At 48.2% G+C, this 12066-nt stretch overlaps 3 protein-coding genes and 3 non-coding genes across 6 annotated transcripts; 4 read left to right on the forward strand and 2 right to left on the reverse strand.

The window, feature by feature from the left end:
- Positions 1-269: 269 nt before the first annotated feature.
- On the reverse strand, positions 270-2189 carry FOBCDRAFT_230222 (uncharacterized protein). Its single transcript, XM_031187801.3, has 3 exons — positions 1693-2189; positions 1060-1643; positions 270-1003 (listed from the first exon to the last, which is right to left on the reverse strand). Exons 1-3 carry the CDS (start codon positions 1889-1891, stop codon positions 719-721), a joined length of 1068 nt encoding a protein of 355 aa, XP_031035066.1. The 5' UTR covers positions 1892-2189; the 3' UTR covers positions 270-718.
- Positions 2190-4654: 2465 nt separating this feature from the next.
- FOBCDRAFT_t169 lies at positions 4655-4739 on the forward strand. Its single transcript has one exon. It is a non-coding gene; the product is annotated as a tRNA-Asn (tRNA).
- A 551-nt stretch (positions 4740-5290) lies between these two features.
- Positions 5291-5374, forward strand: FOBCDRAFT_t170. The gene has a single exon. It is a non-coding gene; the product is annotated as a tRNA-Asn (tRNA).
- Positions 5375-5691: 317 nt separating this feature from the next.
- Positions 5692-7624, reverse strand: FOBCDRAFT_50236 (cytochrome P450). The gene is made up of 2 exons (XM_031187800.3): positions 6025-7624; positions 5692-5975 (listed from the first exon to the last, which is right to left on the reverse strand). The coding sequence occupies exons 1-2, from the start codon at positions 7526-7528 to the stop codon at positions 5770-5772; spliced, it is 1710 nt and encodes a 569-aa protein (XP_031035065.2). The 5' UTR covers positions 7529-7624; the 3' UTR covers positions 5692-5769.
- A 515-nt stretch (positions 7625-8139) lies between these two features.
- Positions 8140-8211, forward strand: FOBCDRAFT_t171. The gene has a single exon. It is a non-coding gene; the product is annotated as a tRNA-Gln (tRNA).
- An 813-nt stretch (positions 8212-9024) lies between these two features.
- FOBCDRAFT_50238 (P-loop containing nucleoside triphosphate hydrolase protein) lies at positions 9025-11443 on the forward strand. The gene is made up of 2 exons (XM_031187796.3): positions 9025-11227; positions 11275-11443. Exons 1-2 carry the CDS (start codon positions 9205-9207, stop codon positions 11352-11354), a joined length of 2103 nt encoding a protein of 700 aa, XP_031035061.2. The 5' UTR covers positions 9025-9204; the 3' UTR covers positions 11355-11443.
- Positions 11444-12066: the final 623 nt, after the last annotated feature.

Here is a 12066-nt window from a genome sequence, read left to right on the forward strand (position 1 = left end):
ACGAGTGGGTTGAAGTATTTGTTGATAGTCATCGTATCGTAGAGGAGGTACAAAGATCAAGACTATCCTAAATTTACCTAAACTTACTGAAGTTACCTAAGTTAAGTAAATCTAGCATAAAACTCAGGCAATTTTAGGGTCCATGAATTTTGAAGCTTTTAGTTGTTTTTATGTTCTGAGGCCAGCCACCCCAAGTTTCTCAGGCCAGTACAGCCGGCAGAGTCTTCAGGTACACAATCAGACGAAACACTTTCACCAACACAGCAATATCAGAAGGAAAAGGGTATATTCATAGCGATTGGGTATTTTCCATGACGTTAAGGGATCATTCAGAAACCATCCTCATTAAATGCTCATCTGAGCAAACCAAGGGTATCCATCACCAAAAAGAAGAGGCACAAGACACCACCCCTATCCACCACCACTCCCTCGATAGAAGAAGAAAGTAGAATACATACACTAAAAGTGAAGAAGCGCAATGAGCGGTGGCGATTGTTGTTGAGATGGGTATCAGAGTGCAGCGTCGAAAGCAAAAACGTGACAGGTCATTCAGTTGAGTTAGACGGGCAAAGCTGGGGTGTAGCTCTGATGAAGACGAGAAGAGAGCAGTCGAGCCAATGCTTCCGAAATCAAGTAGACCAGGCTAGAACCCGAAACGGGAACCCTCAAGCGTTAGCCCATTGCCTCAAGTGATACGCACGAGGGAAGAACGCCGTGATTAGATGTTCTCCACGACGCGGGCGTTCATGGCCTGTTGGAAACCTGGGTCCTGACCTCCAAAGTCATTTTCGTTATCCAGGGCACGAGCGCTGGATTCGCCAGTTTGGTTGGCCATGGCGGCGTTGAGAGCGTTGCCCATGGTCTGATTAGCAGCAGGTAAGAAAATAACCTTGCTATTAGCAGACTTGGCCATGGCTTGCATAGCCTCGAGGTATCGGATCTGCATGGCAGGAGCCGAACTCAGGATATCGGCAGCTTGTCGCATAAGCTTGGCGGATTCGACCTAGGAGGAGTATGTTAGTCATATGTGACCAAGTGAAAAATGAGGTAGAATGTTACCTCAGCCTTAGCGGCAATGATCTTGCTTTCACCGATACGCTTGCTCTGAGCAGCCATAGAGAGTGACTCCTGCAGCTCCTGACTGAAGACAATATCCTTGATGAGCATGCTCTCAACCTGAACACCCCATCCAGCGGCGACGTCTTCAATGATTTCTCCAATGGACTGAGCAATCTCTTCACGGCGCTCGATGACATCCTGAAGAACGCGAGCACCGACGACGTGCCGGAGAGTGGTCTGAGTGCGCTCCATGAGAGCCTGCTTCACGTTATTGATACCGAAAGCAGCCTTGTGAGGGGAGACAATGTGGTAGTAGATAACTGAGGTCAAGCGAAGAGTAACGTTGTCCTTCGTCATGCAAATCTGCTCGGGCACCTCTGTGGTCTGAATCTTTACATCAATCTGAATAAGTCGCTCGCTGAGAGGGTTGATATTAACCAGACCAGGATCGACGGCCTTGTAGAACTTTCCGAACTTCGTGACGAGGCCGACGTTACCCTGGTTGACCTCCTTGAAGGGGTTGGGGCAGATGATGCAGCAGGGAACGGCACCCATGGTTCCAATGATAGTTCCGAGAGCGTTCACTAGAGGTTTTAGCCGAAGTGTCAATATCATGATTTCCTTGATACTCACTCATCGAACCATACCAGCCCTTGGGGTTGGCATCGTTCTCAACAACAGTCGCATAACTGCGCTGGAGATCTTCTTTCTTGGGAGGCTCAACTGCCATCTTGTGCTGTGCCATGAAGCCTCCGTTGCCCTCCATCACAGGAGCCTTAGTTGGGTTTGCGGAAGAGCTTCCGCCGTTGATCATGCCCTCAGTGGACGACATTGTGGATTGTGAAGTGTGTTGTGCTGTGTTGATTCGAGAAATGGTTTACTTGAAAGTTGTTTAGGGTTGATCAAAGAAGTTGCGAGATACTCGATGATCAATGTTGTTTTGTTAGGTGATGGAATGTCAGTGACAAGATGCAAATGTTTCACGTTGGAGGCGGGGAGAGGGTGTTATTTAATGTTGTCGGGCAGGTTCAACCCACCCTCAAGCTCAGCTCATACATCCTTCCTTCAGAGCTACGACCTAACGTCAGGTCAATGAGGTGACGTCGACCCCATGGGAAGTCGCACCCGACACAACCCAAGCTTCGTGCAGTGCAGATGCAGGCGCAGGCATCAGGGAGCAAGAAAACTTCCGACCCGAGTACAGGATGCCAAAAATAACTAGTCTAAGGCCCACTAAATTCATACTAAACTTACCTAAATATTTTTGTCATCTAAACTAATACCTCTGAAGTTTTCTTGCCCCTCTACCCCTGTAGCCTGGAACCCTGAGCTGGTGCACAGGTGACACGGGGAAAGAGCGATCTACTTTCCACATTGTGGAGTCCGTGTGGCATGCAGCCCCCTTGGCGGTGATTTATGATTCGCCTACATGATCTTACCGGAAGGGACTTGTGGGGCGCAAGGCTTGGAGGTGCCGCTAGGCTCCTGCATGAGAAAGAGCTCTTGATTTCGTCGCGGGAATACGACCAACACGATGGGATATGGGACGAGGCATTATCAAATCAGGAAATGACAATCACAAGCCATTTGAGGGTTTAACCTGAACTCTAACGATGGAGGGTTCGTCAGTGTCGATATTTGCTTTCTGAATTGAACTATGGGAATAAGACACGTTTGCTCAAATCCATGATATGGCCAAGACTTTTGGTAAGCTCTCGGCTTTGGTGAACCCGGTAACGATGTGCGTTGGCCAAGCATTACTCGAATGACATATACGGTAATGTCTTTTGTTTCTGCCTCACAGGGCGATGTCTTCTCACGTCAACGTTGTTGAACCACGGTCCATTCTCGGAGATAGCTTCAACAAGACGAGAGACTAGCCCCAGGGCCAGAGGCAAATAGTGCAGATCCCTGAATCTACTCCGCCTCTTTGAGGGTAAACGGCCACGATAGTTTGGCTAACACTTGTCATTACGCCCGATTGTTGTTGGTTTCCGTGACCGCTGGACTTTTTCACCCACGGAGACTCGGCAGAGCTACTGACCGACCCTGACCAATCATATCATGAGCGCAAGTCCAGAAGAGGATAACTCGAGCGCTGTTGGACGTGTAATGTCATTGGGTCAGGGACGTGTGATCAGTTGCACTGCCTCTTGGAATTGTTCAAGTCAATGTCCATCCACTTGTCATTGTTGGTCACCCTTCGGCTTGGCGATGCCGGGATGGCATTTGCTGTATCTGGAAATGGCCGGAAGCAAGAAGCCGTAGCTTTAGCTGTTGGATGGGGATAACATTCTAGAATGATTCCCGGCGCTAACATCTCATGTTGTCGACATCCAATATCTCCAGGTGTCGCCCAGCAGTGCCTTGATCATTTGCCACTTGAGATATCCCTCGTGTAAGTCGGGCAAGCCTGATGGCTAGGTATGGACACTTTCATGATGAGTCAATGTATTCCAAGACTAAGCTTTGGTCTTCTCAGCCCTAACCCTTCTGATGATTCTCCTAAAGCTTATGGTGATATGCTCATAAATTACCAAGGATATTGTCCTTAGCTAATTTTACCTCTTACTGCGCACCGTCTACCTGGCGCTTGGGTAAGATCTAGGTCTTCAATTGCTGGCCCTCAACTGTTGGCCCTAGACAACTGAGCCTCAAAACAAGCTCAACTCCACAAGGCAGACCGCTAATCTCTGTCTCCATCTCATCACCTGATAATCAAGGATATCTTTTGGTACAACAACTGTTAAGCTCATTGCTCAGCCTTGACACAGCCCCGGAATGTAAATTGCTTAGTTTGATCCTTTACCGGGTCCGGCTCCGAAGATCTCGGCCCCGTTTTTGATGCCTGGCCGATCACACACTCCGAACCCCGGCCGTAGGATCGCCGCATGACGAAAATGTCATGAAGATTCCCCAGATAAACAATATGCAGGAATGAAGAGATCCACTGTTAATTTTCTGAAAAATTGTTGTTCTTTGAAATTACCCCTTTCTGTTTGCATAGCCACTTCTGGACTGTGAAGGATGGTTGTTGGCTTCGAGGAAGAGTCATGTCAGCAGAAGAAGTTTCAAATCAATATTGGATAGCAAGGCTCAGTCTTCATAGCCATTGGCGGTGTTGGTTTCGGTAATGACCGATATGATGATATGAGTTTGCCCCCAGAAGTTGCGGGCCATGATACAGGGTAATCTTCCAACCTGGTGTAAATACATGAGACTAGGTCAATGGCTTTGGCATTGAATCAATTGGCAATAGAGTGAGACACTCTAGCAAAAATAGCTGTCCTTTTATTGATTCACAGACCCTATGGTTGTATGAGTTCTTGTTACATCGTGAACTGAACATACTAGATGAGCTGATGTGACACTTGTCAAGCTAACAAACTCACTCACAGCCACGCACAATCTGACACTAGCAATCCATTCTCCAAGTACAAACCCAACAACAAAAGCCATTCAATACTAAGCCACGTCTACTGTTACTTCGATTGAAACTGCTGACCGGAAATCTGTTTCACAGACTCGCGAAAGAGTTGGGCAAGGATTGAGGAACTCTGTTACAGCCACGTTCTTCAACAAACAGCACAACCTGTCCCCTGTGGCTTAGTTGGCTAAAGCGTCCGACTGTTATTAAATAGACAATCGGGAGATCGGAAGTTCGAGCCTTCCCGGGGGAGTTCTCTTTTGCTAATTCCATCTATTTTTTATGTTGAGAATGCCAAATGATTGCTGTCTTTTTGGGTCTACGGAGCTTGAGTTGCCGTTGAGTTGACGTTGGAGGTCAATTGACTCTATGGCTTATGACATTTAATGTCTGGCGGAAGGCTGGCCCGGGCCTTTGAACAACAGAGCTGTTCTCGCTCAGACCTGAGACAACTGTTGCATGATATGTTAGAGAACTTTGACTTGCATCTTTGCCTTTTCAACCGTACCAAATGTCGAACGGACACTTTTTGCTTCTGTCGTCTGGCATTGTCTAACCTATGGACTGTAGAGTCCCCTCTGACCTAGCATCACCAAAACTGGACTGGATGATGTTACATCTGCCTCTGTTCGTTTCACCACTGTTTCTCCACAAACTCTACTCAACTCGTAGTCAAGTATCCTCTTCAACTCTCCAACTCTCCAACTCTTAATTTCTGACACCTTGCGTCTCAGCTGTCGCGAAACTGCCACCCTCGCCAACATAGTACCCAATTGCGTGGCGGCCTTCATCAAAATCAGCTCATCCCCTGTGGCTTAGTTGGCTAAAGCGTCCGACTGTTACTTGCAGACAATCGGGAGATCGGAAGTTCGAGCCTTCCCGGGGGAGATACGCTCCTCAAGATCATCTTTTTGGTGTTGTGGGTAATTTTTGTGCTGGAGAAGACACTACGCCCCACTAGGGCTCACATATGGGCTGGGATCTTGAAACAGGCCGTAATGGCATCGATGAGTGATGGGACTTTGTGAAGATATGAGCGATCATGTGAACCTTGTGAGTCAGTGTTGTTGTTGGAAGCTTCGATGACCTGAGACAACTTGGCTGATAGTAGGAATGTAAGATGCACTGATAATCTTTGCACCATGTTCAGCCATGGGAACTCTTCACGTAAGTAGTAGCAAACCGTCGAAACTTTGGTGCATGCCGAACAATCTATTATCATAAATTCCTCTTTGTCCCTGTATCGAACATGCTGGTGCAACTCAGGGACGGCAGCATGCCACTCATTGAGGTTGCGGCGACCTTCGCCTTACCCACAATCTAACAGACCTCCACGGTTGCGCTGAAGCAACTCCCTTGACTACCGAAGGCGATGGCCATCTTTCACTCCCCGCGGGTTCGAGTTCGTAAAGGCTGATAAACACTGAGATATACATGAGCACCTTTCTCAACGTAAACTCCGAATCATCACACATCGTCAATGTTCCATCTAGAAATGTTAGTTAGTCCTCGACTGCCATGCAAGAGGATAAACATACCTGATGCTCGGACTGTGTATGGTTCAGCTCTCTGCGTCTTGACACCCTTCTTGTCCACTGTATCTTCGAGGTATCGTCCAACTTGCCAGACCTTGGCATCTGTGAAGCTTCTGGGATCAGAGTGATGCAGATCATTCACAATGTGTGCGAACGTTCCCTTCTTCAGAACAAAGCTGTCTTCCTTGCCCTTGAGAATCACATCCTCCTTCAGATACCGCGCTGACCATCCTCCACCGTATAACCTCAATGTCTCAAGGTATACTCCCTGAAGCAGAGGGCATTTAGTAACAAGACCTTCCAGGTCAAGTTTCTGAACCTGAGGAGGAATCCAAACGGCGCCACCGAAATCGTTTTTAGGCTGGACGATCTTGACGAATGGGGTGATTTGTTCGCGGATTTGAGATAGAAGAACAGGGTCTTGGTACAATTCGAATAGAGACCATGAGATGAGCGATGTAGAGTTGACAGTAGTCGCCCAAAGAAGAGCAACATCAAATGTAGCGCGGACATCGATTGGTAGACCGTGTTTTCGGTAGACTTCGGTCCTGGCGCGTATAAGAGGGCTGATGGTGTGAAAATCCTGCCATTTCGTAGCCGGTTCTTCATCGCTGAGAAACTTGTCCAACTCGGTGTGATACTCCCGCATGAATGTGAGTAGTCTTCCAAGAGCGATTCTGGCGCGCTGAGAGCTTGGGAAAGGCGCCCATACGGGAACACCCATTGCCAGCGAGTGGAAAGCATCGTTGAAGATCCACAGATGAGGCCAGATATCGGGATAGATCTCGACGAAGTCTGTGCCGAAGACTGAGATGGTGGCTGTTCTGGCGATGAAGGTCTTCATTAGTTCAAAGAAGTCCACAGCCATGATCTTTTCGTCTCCAGTGTCCTCCAAAAGTTCTGCATTTGCTTGACGTTCCCAGTCCATCTGATCAGTGGGATAGCTGTTGAAGGAGATTGCATCAGCAGCATTGTCGTCAAGATCTCGAAGCGTAGCCTTGGCCAGGGTATCAAGATGAGAACCGCTCAGATACTCCTTGGTGATTTGATACACCTCAGGAGCAGCTTTATCATAAGCAGCAAGATCCTGCTTCGAGAGGCCAAAATTGGTCATCATAATCCGTCGTGCAACATACTCCTTATCGGCGACAGATTCCGGCTGCTCAAGAAGACGAGCCACAAGTGAAGGTCGAAAGACAAAAGAGTGAATGCTCTGGAATAAGCGGATTGAAAAGACACCTTGAGCATATCGATTTCTGAAGCGCGTCAAAGCTGACGAAGGACTGAGGAAAATACGCGGAGCATGGCCGAACAACGGTACCCAAAAGGGTGCAAGAGGAGGCGTTTTTGATCCATCCGTTCTAGAAGAAGATGAACTGCCTGTAAAGAGTCTTGTTGTGATGAAGAGGATTATGGTTGTGACGAGGATAGCTTGTAGGGGATATCGTTGGGCGTGGGGGATGAGAGTCTCATTGAGGCGCTCAAGAAGAGCCTCGAGACGGTCCATATTGAGATGGGGATCAGTAAATACTGAAGTGGTTCAACATGAATGATGAAGGAAATAGAGCTTGGTAAAGTTGAGGCGATACGTGGTTTTGCTGCTGAAGATGCAAACTTGAGAGCTCTTGTATGGATCAGACCCGCCCGTGCTGACAGGCGTTGCTCAGCCGTAAGTTGTAGGGGCTGTGCACTGTAGTCAGAGTGTTACAGTGGTTGGTGCACCACATCAGGACTTTCAATGCAATGAACTAAATGCTCAAAGAAACTCCGTCTAATATTATAGTTCTCTATATAAATTTAATTGTTATTAATCTTTTTGCTTTTGTCCAGACGTCTCTCATAAACTCAGTGCTATTGACTGAACTTATACTGTCACATCAGACATATAAGCAGAGAGCCATGGAGCCTCCAGGGTACAAGCCAATGCAAGAGAACAGGTAAGGCAGACATGCAGAAACATCATTTGGCACATTAGCAAGTAATTGACATATTTGTGAGACTATTTCATGGGCCGGCCTTCACAACTGCTGTCCACCAAGTGGATATCGATGTGTCACAGCTCAAGAAATCAGCATCATATTATGCTGTACGGGTACAAGTTCTCCAACAATTAGATCTGGTTTCGTGGTCTAACGGTTATGACTGCGGATTCTGATTCCGCCAGCGAGGGTTCGACTCCCTCCGAGACCTATCCTTTTGCTGTTTTAGATCATCATTTTTGTCGTTTGGGTTGTTGATATCTCGTAACTCGAGAATGACGAAGTACGAACTTCATGCGATGCGTGGTTGGGGATACTTTAGGCTGCGTTGTCAAGGCCTTCAGTATCTTGATCTGGCGTTAAAGGTGGGATTGAGTTGTGTACCGGGAGACGGCAGCCTGGTATAATGGTCTTGCTACACTATAAAAGCCACAAGTTTGCGACTTGAAAAGAAGAAATACCCTTCGTCATGGTAAGGTTATGGAACAAGATTTTCAGACTTCCGATGAAGCTCAGTAGCCTTTACTTATAGAGACAGAGTTCATGACGGGAAAAAGCGTATATCCAGTTTTTTTCTGATAGCTACATTTTACGAAAACGTTTCGTTATAGCAATCACGTACTTCAGGCTTGACTAGAGGGGTATATATGTAATAGAATGGTTCGAGTCGGGGGTTGGCGACGTTTGTCCTGGATATTGCGCGATGTTCATATCCATCACAAGATTTCGGAAGCTGAACTGTAAGTCAAACGTTACTTGACCGTTTATACCGAGAAACAACTCAATTCCACTCGAAAAGTGACCTCTAAATCCAATTTAATATTCTAAAGACATCTACTAAATAATTGCATATAATTCTCTGTATTACAAGTCCATTCCCATTCCTGGCCATCATTGGGTTGGCGCTCCGATGATCGGCTGCCTCAGGCCCCAACCGGTTGCATCATCCGTCTGAATCTGGCAACTTACTCTTAGGTGAGCTCCAGCAAGTGCTTAGAACAAAAAATCTCTCCCCCTTTTAATAAATAGAACGAACCCCTCTTTGGCCAAGGTAAAGTAGGTAGCTACCGGATCGCAGCCAAGGTCCCTGGCAGCTCCGGTACCTTGTTGTCTCGTGCCTCTTATCGACGCGCTATCCCGCTACCCCCGCCATAAACTACCAGACACATCCCATGATGAGCTCGATTTGAGCCGAATAGTCACTATGATACCTCAATTACTCTTGCGGCCGTCGAGGACATGTCCTCAGAGAAGTCTGGCACTTTATCGACTGTCGTCAGTGTCTCAGCGACCGGGTTTGACGCAGACATTCTGGACATGTGCCCCGCGTCGCGAACGAGCACCCACAGATTCGAAAACCAAAACCACAGCCACGACGAAACCCACGGCCGTGTTTCCTGCGCAGAAACAACCGACGAAACAAAATGATCCTCTTGCGACGGTTGATAAATCTGCGACTGAGCAGCGTAAGGCCGATTGGGCTATCATGAAAGAGATGACTAGGTATCTGTGGCCCAAGGATGACTGGGGTACAAAGCTGCGAGTCGGTCTTGCTGTGTCCTTGTTGATTGGCGCAAAGGTTCTCAATGTGCAAGTGCCATTCTACTTTAAAAGCATTGTGGATTCAATGAACATCGATATTGCTGCTGTGGGAGGTACTGCGACGACAGTTGCGGGAGCTATGATCCTTGCATACGGCGCATCTCGTATAGGCGCAACGGTATTCCAGGAATTGCGAAACGCCGTGTTTGCGTCTGTTGCACAGAACGCTATCCGAAGGGTGGCATGTAATGTATTCGATCATCTGCTGCGTCTCGACTTGACGTTCCATCTGTCTAAACAGACTGGTGGTTTAACAAGGGCTCTAGATCGTGGTACAAAGGGAATCAGCTTCATTCTGTCTAGTATGGTCTTCCATATCATGCCGACCGCACTGGAGATCAGCATGGTTTGCGGAATTCTCACTTACAACTATGGCGCAAAGTTCGCTGCTCTCACTGTTTTGACAATGGTTAGCTACACGGCTTTCACCATCTGGACGACAGCTTGGCGTACGAAATTCCGAAGACAGGCGAATGCCGCTGATAACAAGGCTTCCACTGTGGCAGTGGACTCGCTCATCAACTATGAGGCTGTCAAGTACTTCAACAACGAGAAGTTTGAGGTTGCGCGGTATGACAAGGCTCTTCAGCAGTACGAGAAGAACTCCATCAAGGTTGCGACATCTCTGGCTTTCCTGAACAGTGGACAGAACCTCATCTTCTCGTCGGCACTTACAGGTATGATGTACCTCGCTGCCAATGGTGTAGCTGAGGGTACTTTGACCGTTGGTGACTTGGTCATGGTGAACCAGCTTGTCTTCCAGCTTTCCGTTCCTCTCAACTTCCTCGGATCCGTCTACCGTGAGCTTCGACAGTCTCTCCTGGATATGGAGACCCTCTTCAACCTTCAAAAGGTCAATGCCAACATCAAGGAGAAGCCTGATGCGAAGCCCCTGGTCCTTTCAAAGGGTGGTGAGATCAAGTTCGAGAATGTCGACTTTGCTTACCACCCTAACCGACCGATCCTGCGAAACTTGTCATTGACCATCCCCGCTGGAAAGAAGATCGCAGTTGTTGGCCCCAGCGGTTGCGGAAAGTCCACTCTTCTGCGTCTTTTGTTCCGATCTTATGATGTTCAGGGTGGCCGAATCTTGATTGATGACCAAGATGTTCGAGATGTGAATCTCGAGTCTCTTCGCCGCTCTATTGGTGTTGTTCCTCAGGATACCCCCTTGTTCAACGATACCGTCGAGCACAACATCCGCTATGGCTCCATCAACGCGACGCACGATGAGGTTGTTGCCGTTGCCAAGCGCGCTCACGTCCACAACACCATCCAGTCATTCCCCGAAGGATACGATACCAAGGTTGGTGAGCGAGGTCTCATGATCTCCGGCGGAGAGAAGCAGCGTCTTGCTGTTAGTCGACTGCTCCTCAAGGATCCACCTCTGCTCTTCTTCGATGAGGCAACAAGTGCCCTGGATACCCATACCGAGCAGGCTCTCATGATGAACATCAACAGTATCCTTAGAGAAAAGGGTCGAACAAGTGTTTTCGTAGCTCATCGTCTCCGAACAATCTTTGATTCGGATCTTATCATTGTCCTCAAGGAGGGACAAGTAGCGGAGATGGGCACTCATCGGGAGTTGATCGATCGTGATGGTGTTTACGCCGAGTTGTGGAGTGGTAAGTTGGAATGGGTTCGAGAGATTCGTTTGCTAACAATGTTGCAGCCCAGGAGACGAGATTCCAGGAGGATGGAAATGAGAAGGATGAAGCCGAGGAGGAGACCGATGGCCAGAAGAAGAACTAAACATATAATGCCCCTAGAAGGCACATGCCTTGATCAGCTGCTGACAAGGTGTAAGATGAATACAGCTCAAGCTTACCGCAAAGAACCACTGACTTGATGTAAATGATATGATCTACTGAGAGGGTCATGCTCTGTCAGATTTGGGCATGGGATGATGAGTAGTTGCCGACTCCATTGATAGCGGGAAGGGTAGCCTCGAAGTATAAACGACTTGCCACCGCTTGGAATAAATCCCCTTGGACGACGCCCATGTCGAGAGTGGTTCCAGTGCTCAGCGCAAGCTCGTCAATGAGCGGGTCAAGAAGGGCCACATCCAAGCTTGAGCTTGTCCCAGCCTTCACCCGTCTCGCCTGGCTGATGGCGACCGCCTTTACACCAAACCAAGACTACCAAACTCCGAGCCGCTCTATGTACACTCCACGCTGTCTTTGCTGGACCCGTTTTGACTTGCTGGACTTCGACGGTGTCGGGAAGGGAGGGGGTTGAGTCGGACTCGTGGATGCTTGTTCGGTGTTCGGATCGATGGTGGGTTGAAGGTTCTGTTGTGATGCAAGTTAACTCAGTAACCACCACGGGGTTTTGCATCAGGATATAAGGTAACTCAAGTGTGTTGAAGCAAGCGGAGGATCATTGCTGCCAAGTTTCGAAGGGGCGCATGTACTACAATGGAACAGAATTGGGCAAAGCTACTCGCCCAGAACATACGAGCCAG

This window comes from Fusarium oxysporum, chromosome VIII (genome assembly GCF_013085055.1).
Source record: "Fusarium oxysporum Fo47 chromosome VIII, complete sequence".
In the NCBI taxonomy this organism is placed as follows: Eukaryota; Fungi; Ascomycota; class Sordariomycetes; order Hypocreales; family Nectriaceae; genus Fusarium; species Fusarium oxysporum.

Excerpts from the sequence above, each read along its gene's own strand:
- FOBCDRAFT_230222 (XM_031187801.3), bottom strand. The coding sequence starts at position 1,891 with ATGTCGTCCACTGAGGGCATGATCAACGGCGGAAGCTCTTCCGCAAAC. Across the intron at positions 1,644-1,692 it reads GGGCTGGTATGGTTCGATGA|TGAACGCTCTCGGAACTATC; the intron begins GTGAGTATCAAG and ends TAAAACCTCTAG. Across the intron at positions 1,004-1,059 it reads TCATTGCCGCTAAGGCTGAG|GTCGAATCCGCCAAGCTTAT; the intron begins GTAACATTCTAC and ends TACTCCTCCTAG.
- FOBCDRAFT_50236 (XM_031187800.3), bottom strand. The coding sequence starts at position 7,528 with ATGGACCGTCTCGAGGCTCTTCTTGAGCGCCTCAATGAGACTCTCATC. Across the intron at positions 5,976-6,024 it reads ATACACAGTCCGAGCATCAG|ATGGAACATTGACGATGTGT; the intron begins GTATGTTTATCC and ends TAACATTTCTAG.
- FOBCDRAFT_50238 (XM_031187796.3), top strand. The coding sequence starts at position 9,205 with ATGATACCTCAATTACTCTTGCGGCCGTCGAGGACATGTCCTCAGAGA. Across the intron at positions 11,228-11,274 it reads TTACGCCGAGTTGTGGAGTG|CCCAGGAGACGAGATTCCAG; the intron begins GTAAGTTGGAAT and ends ACAATGTTGCAG.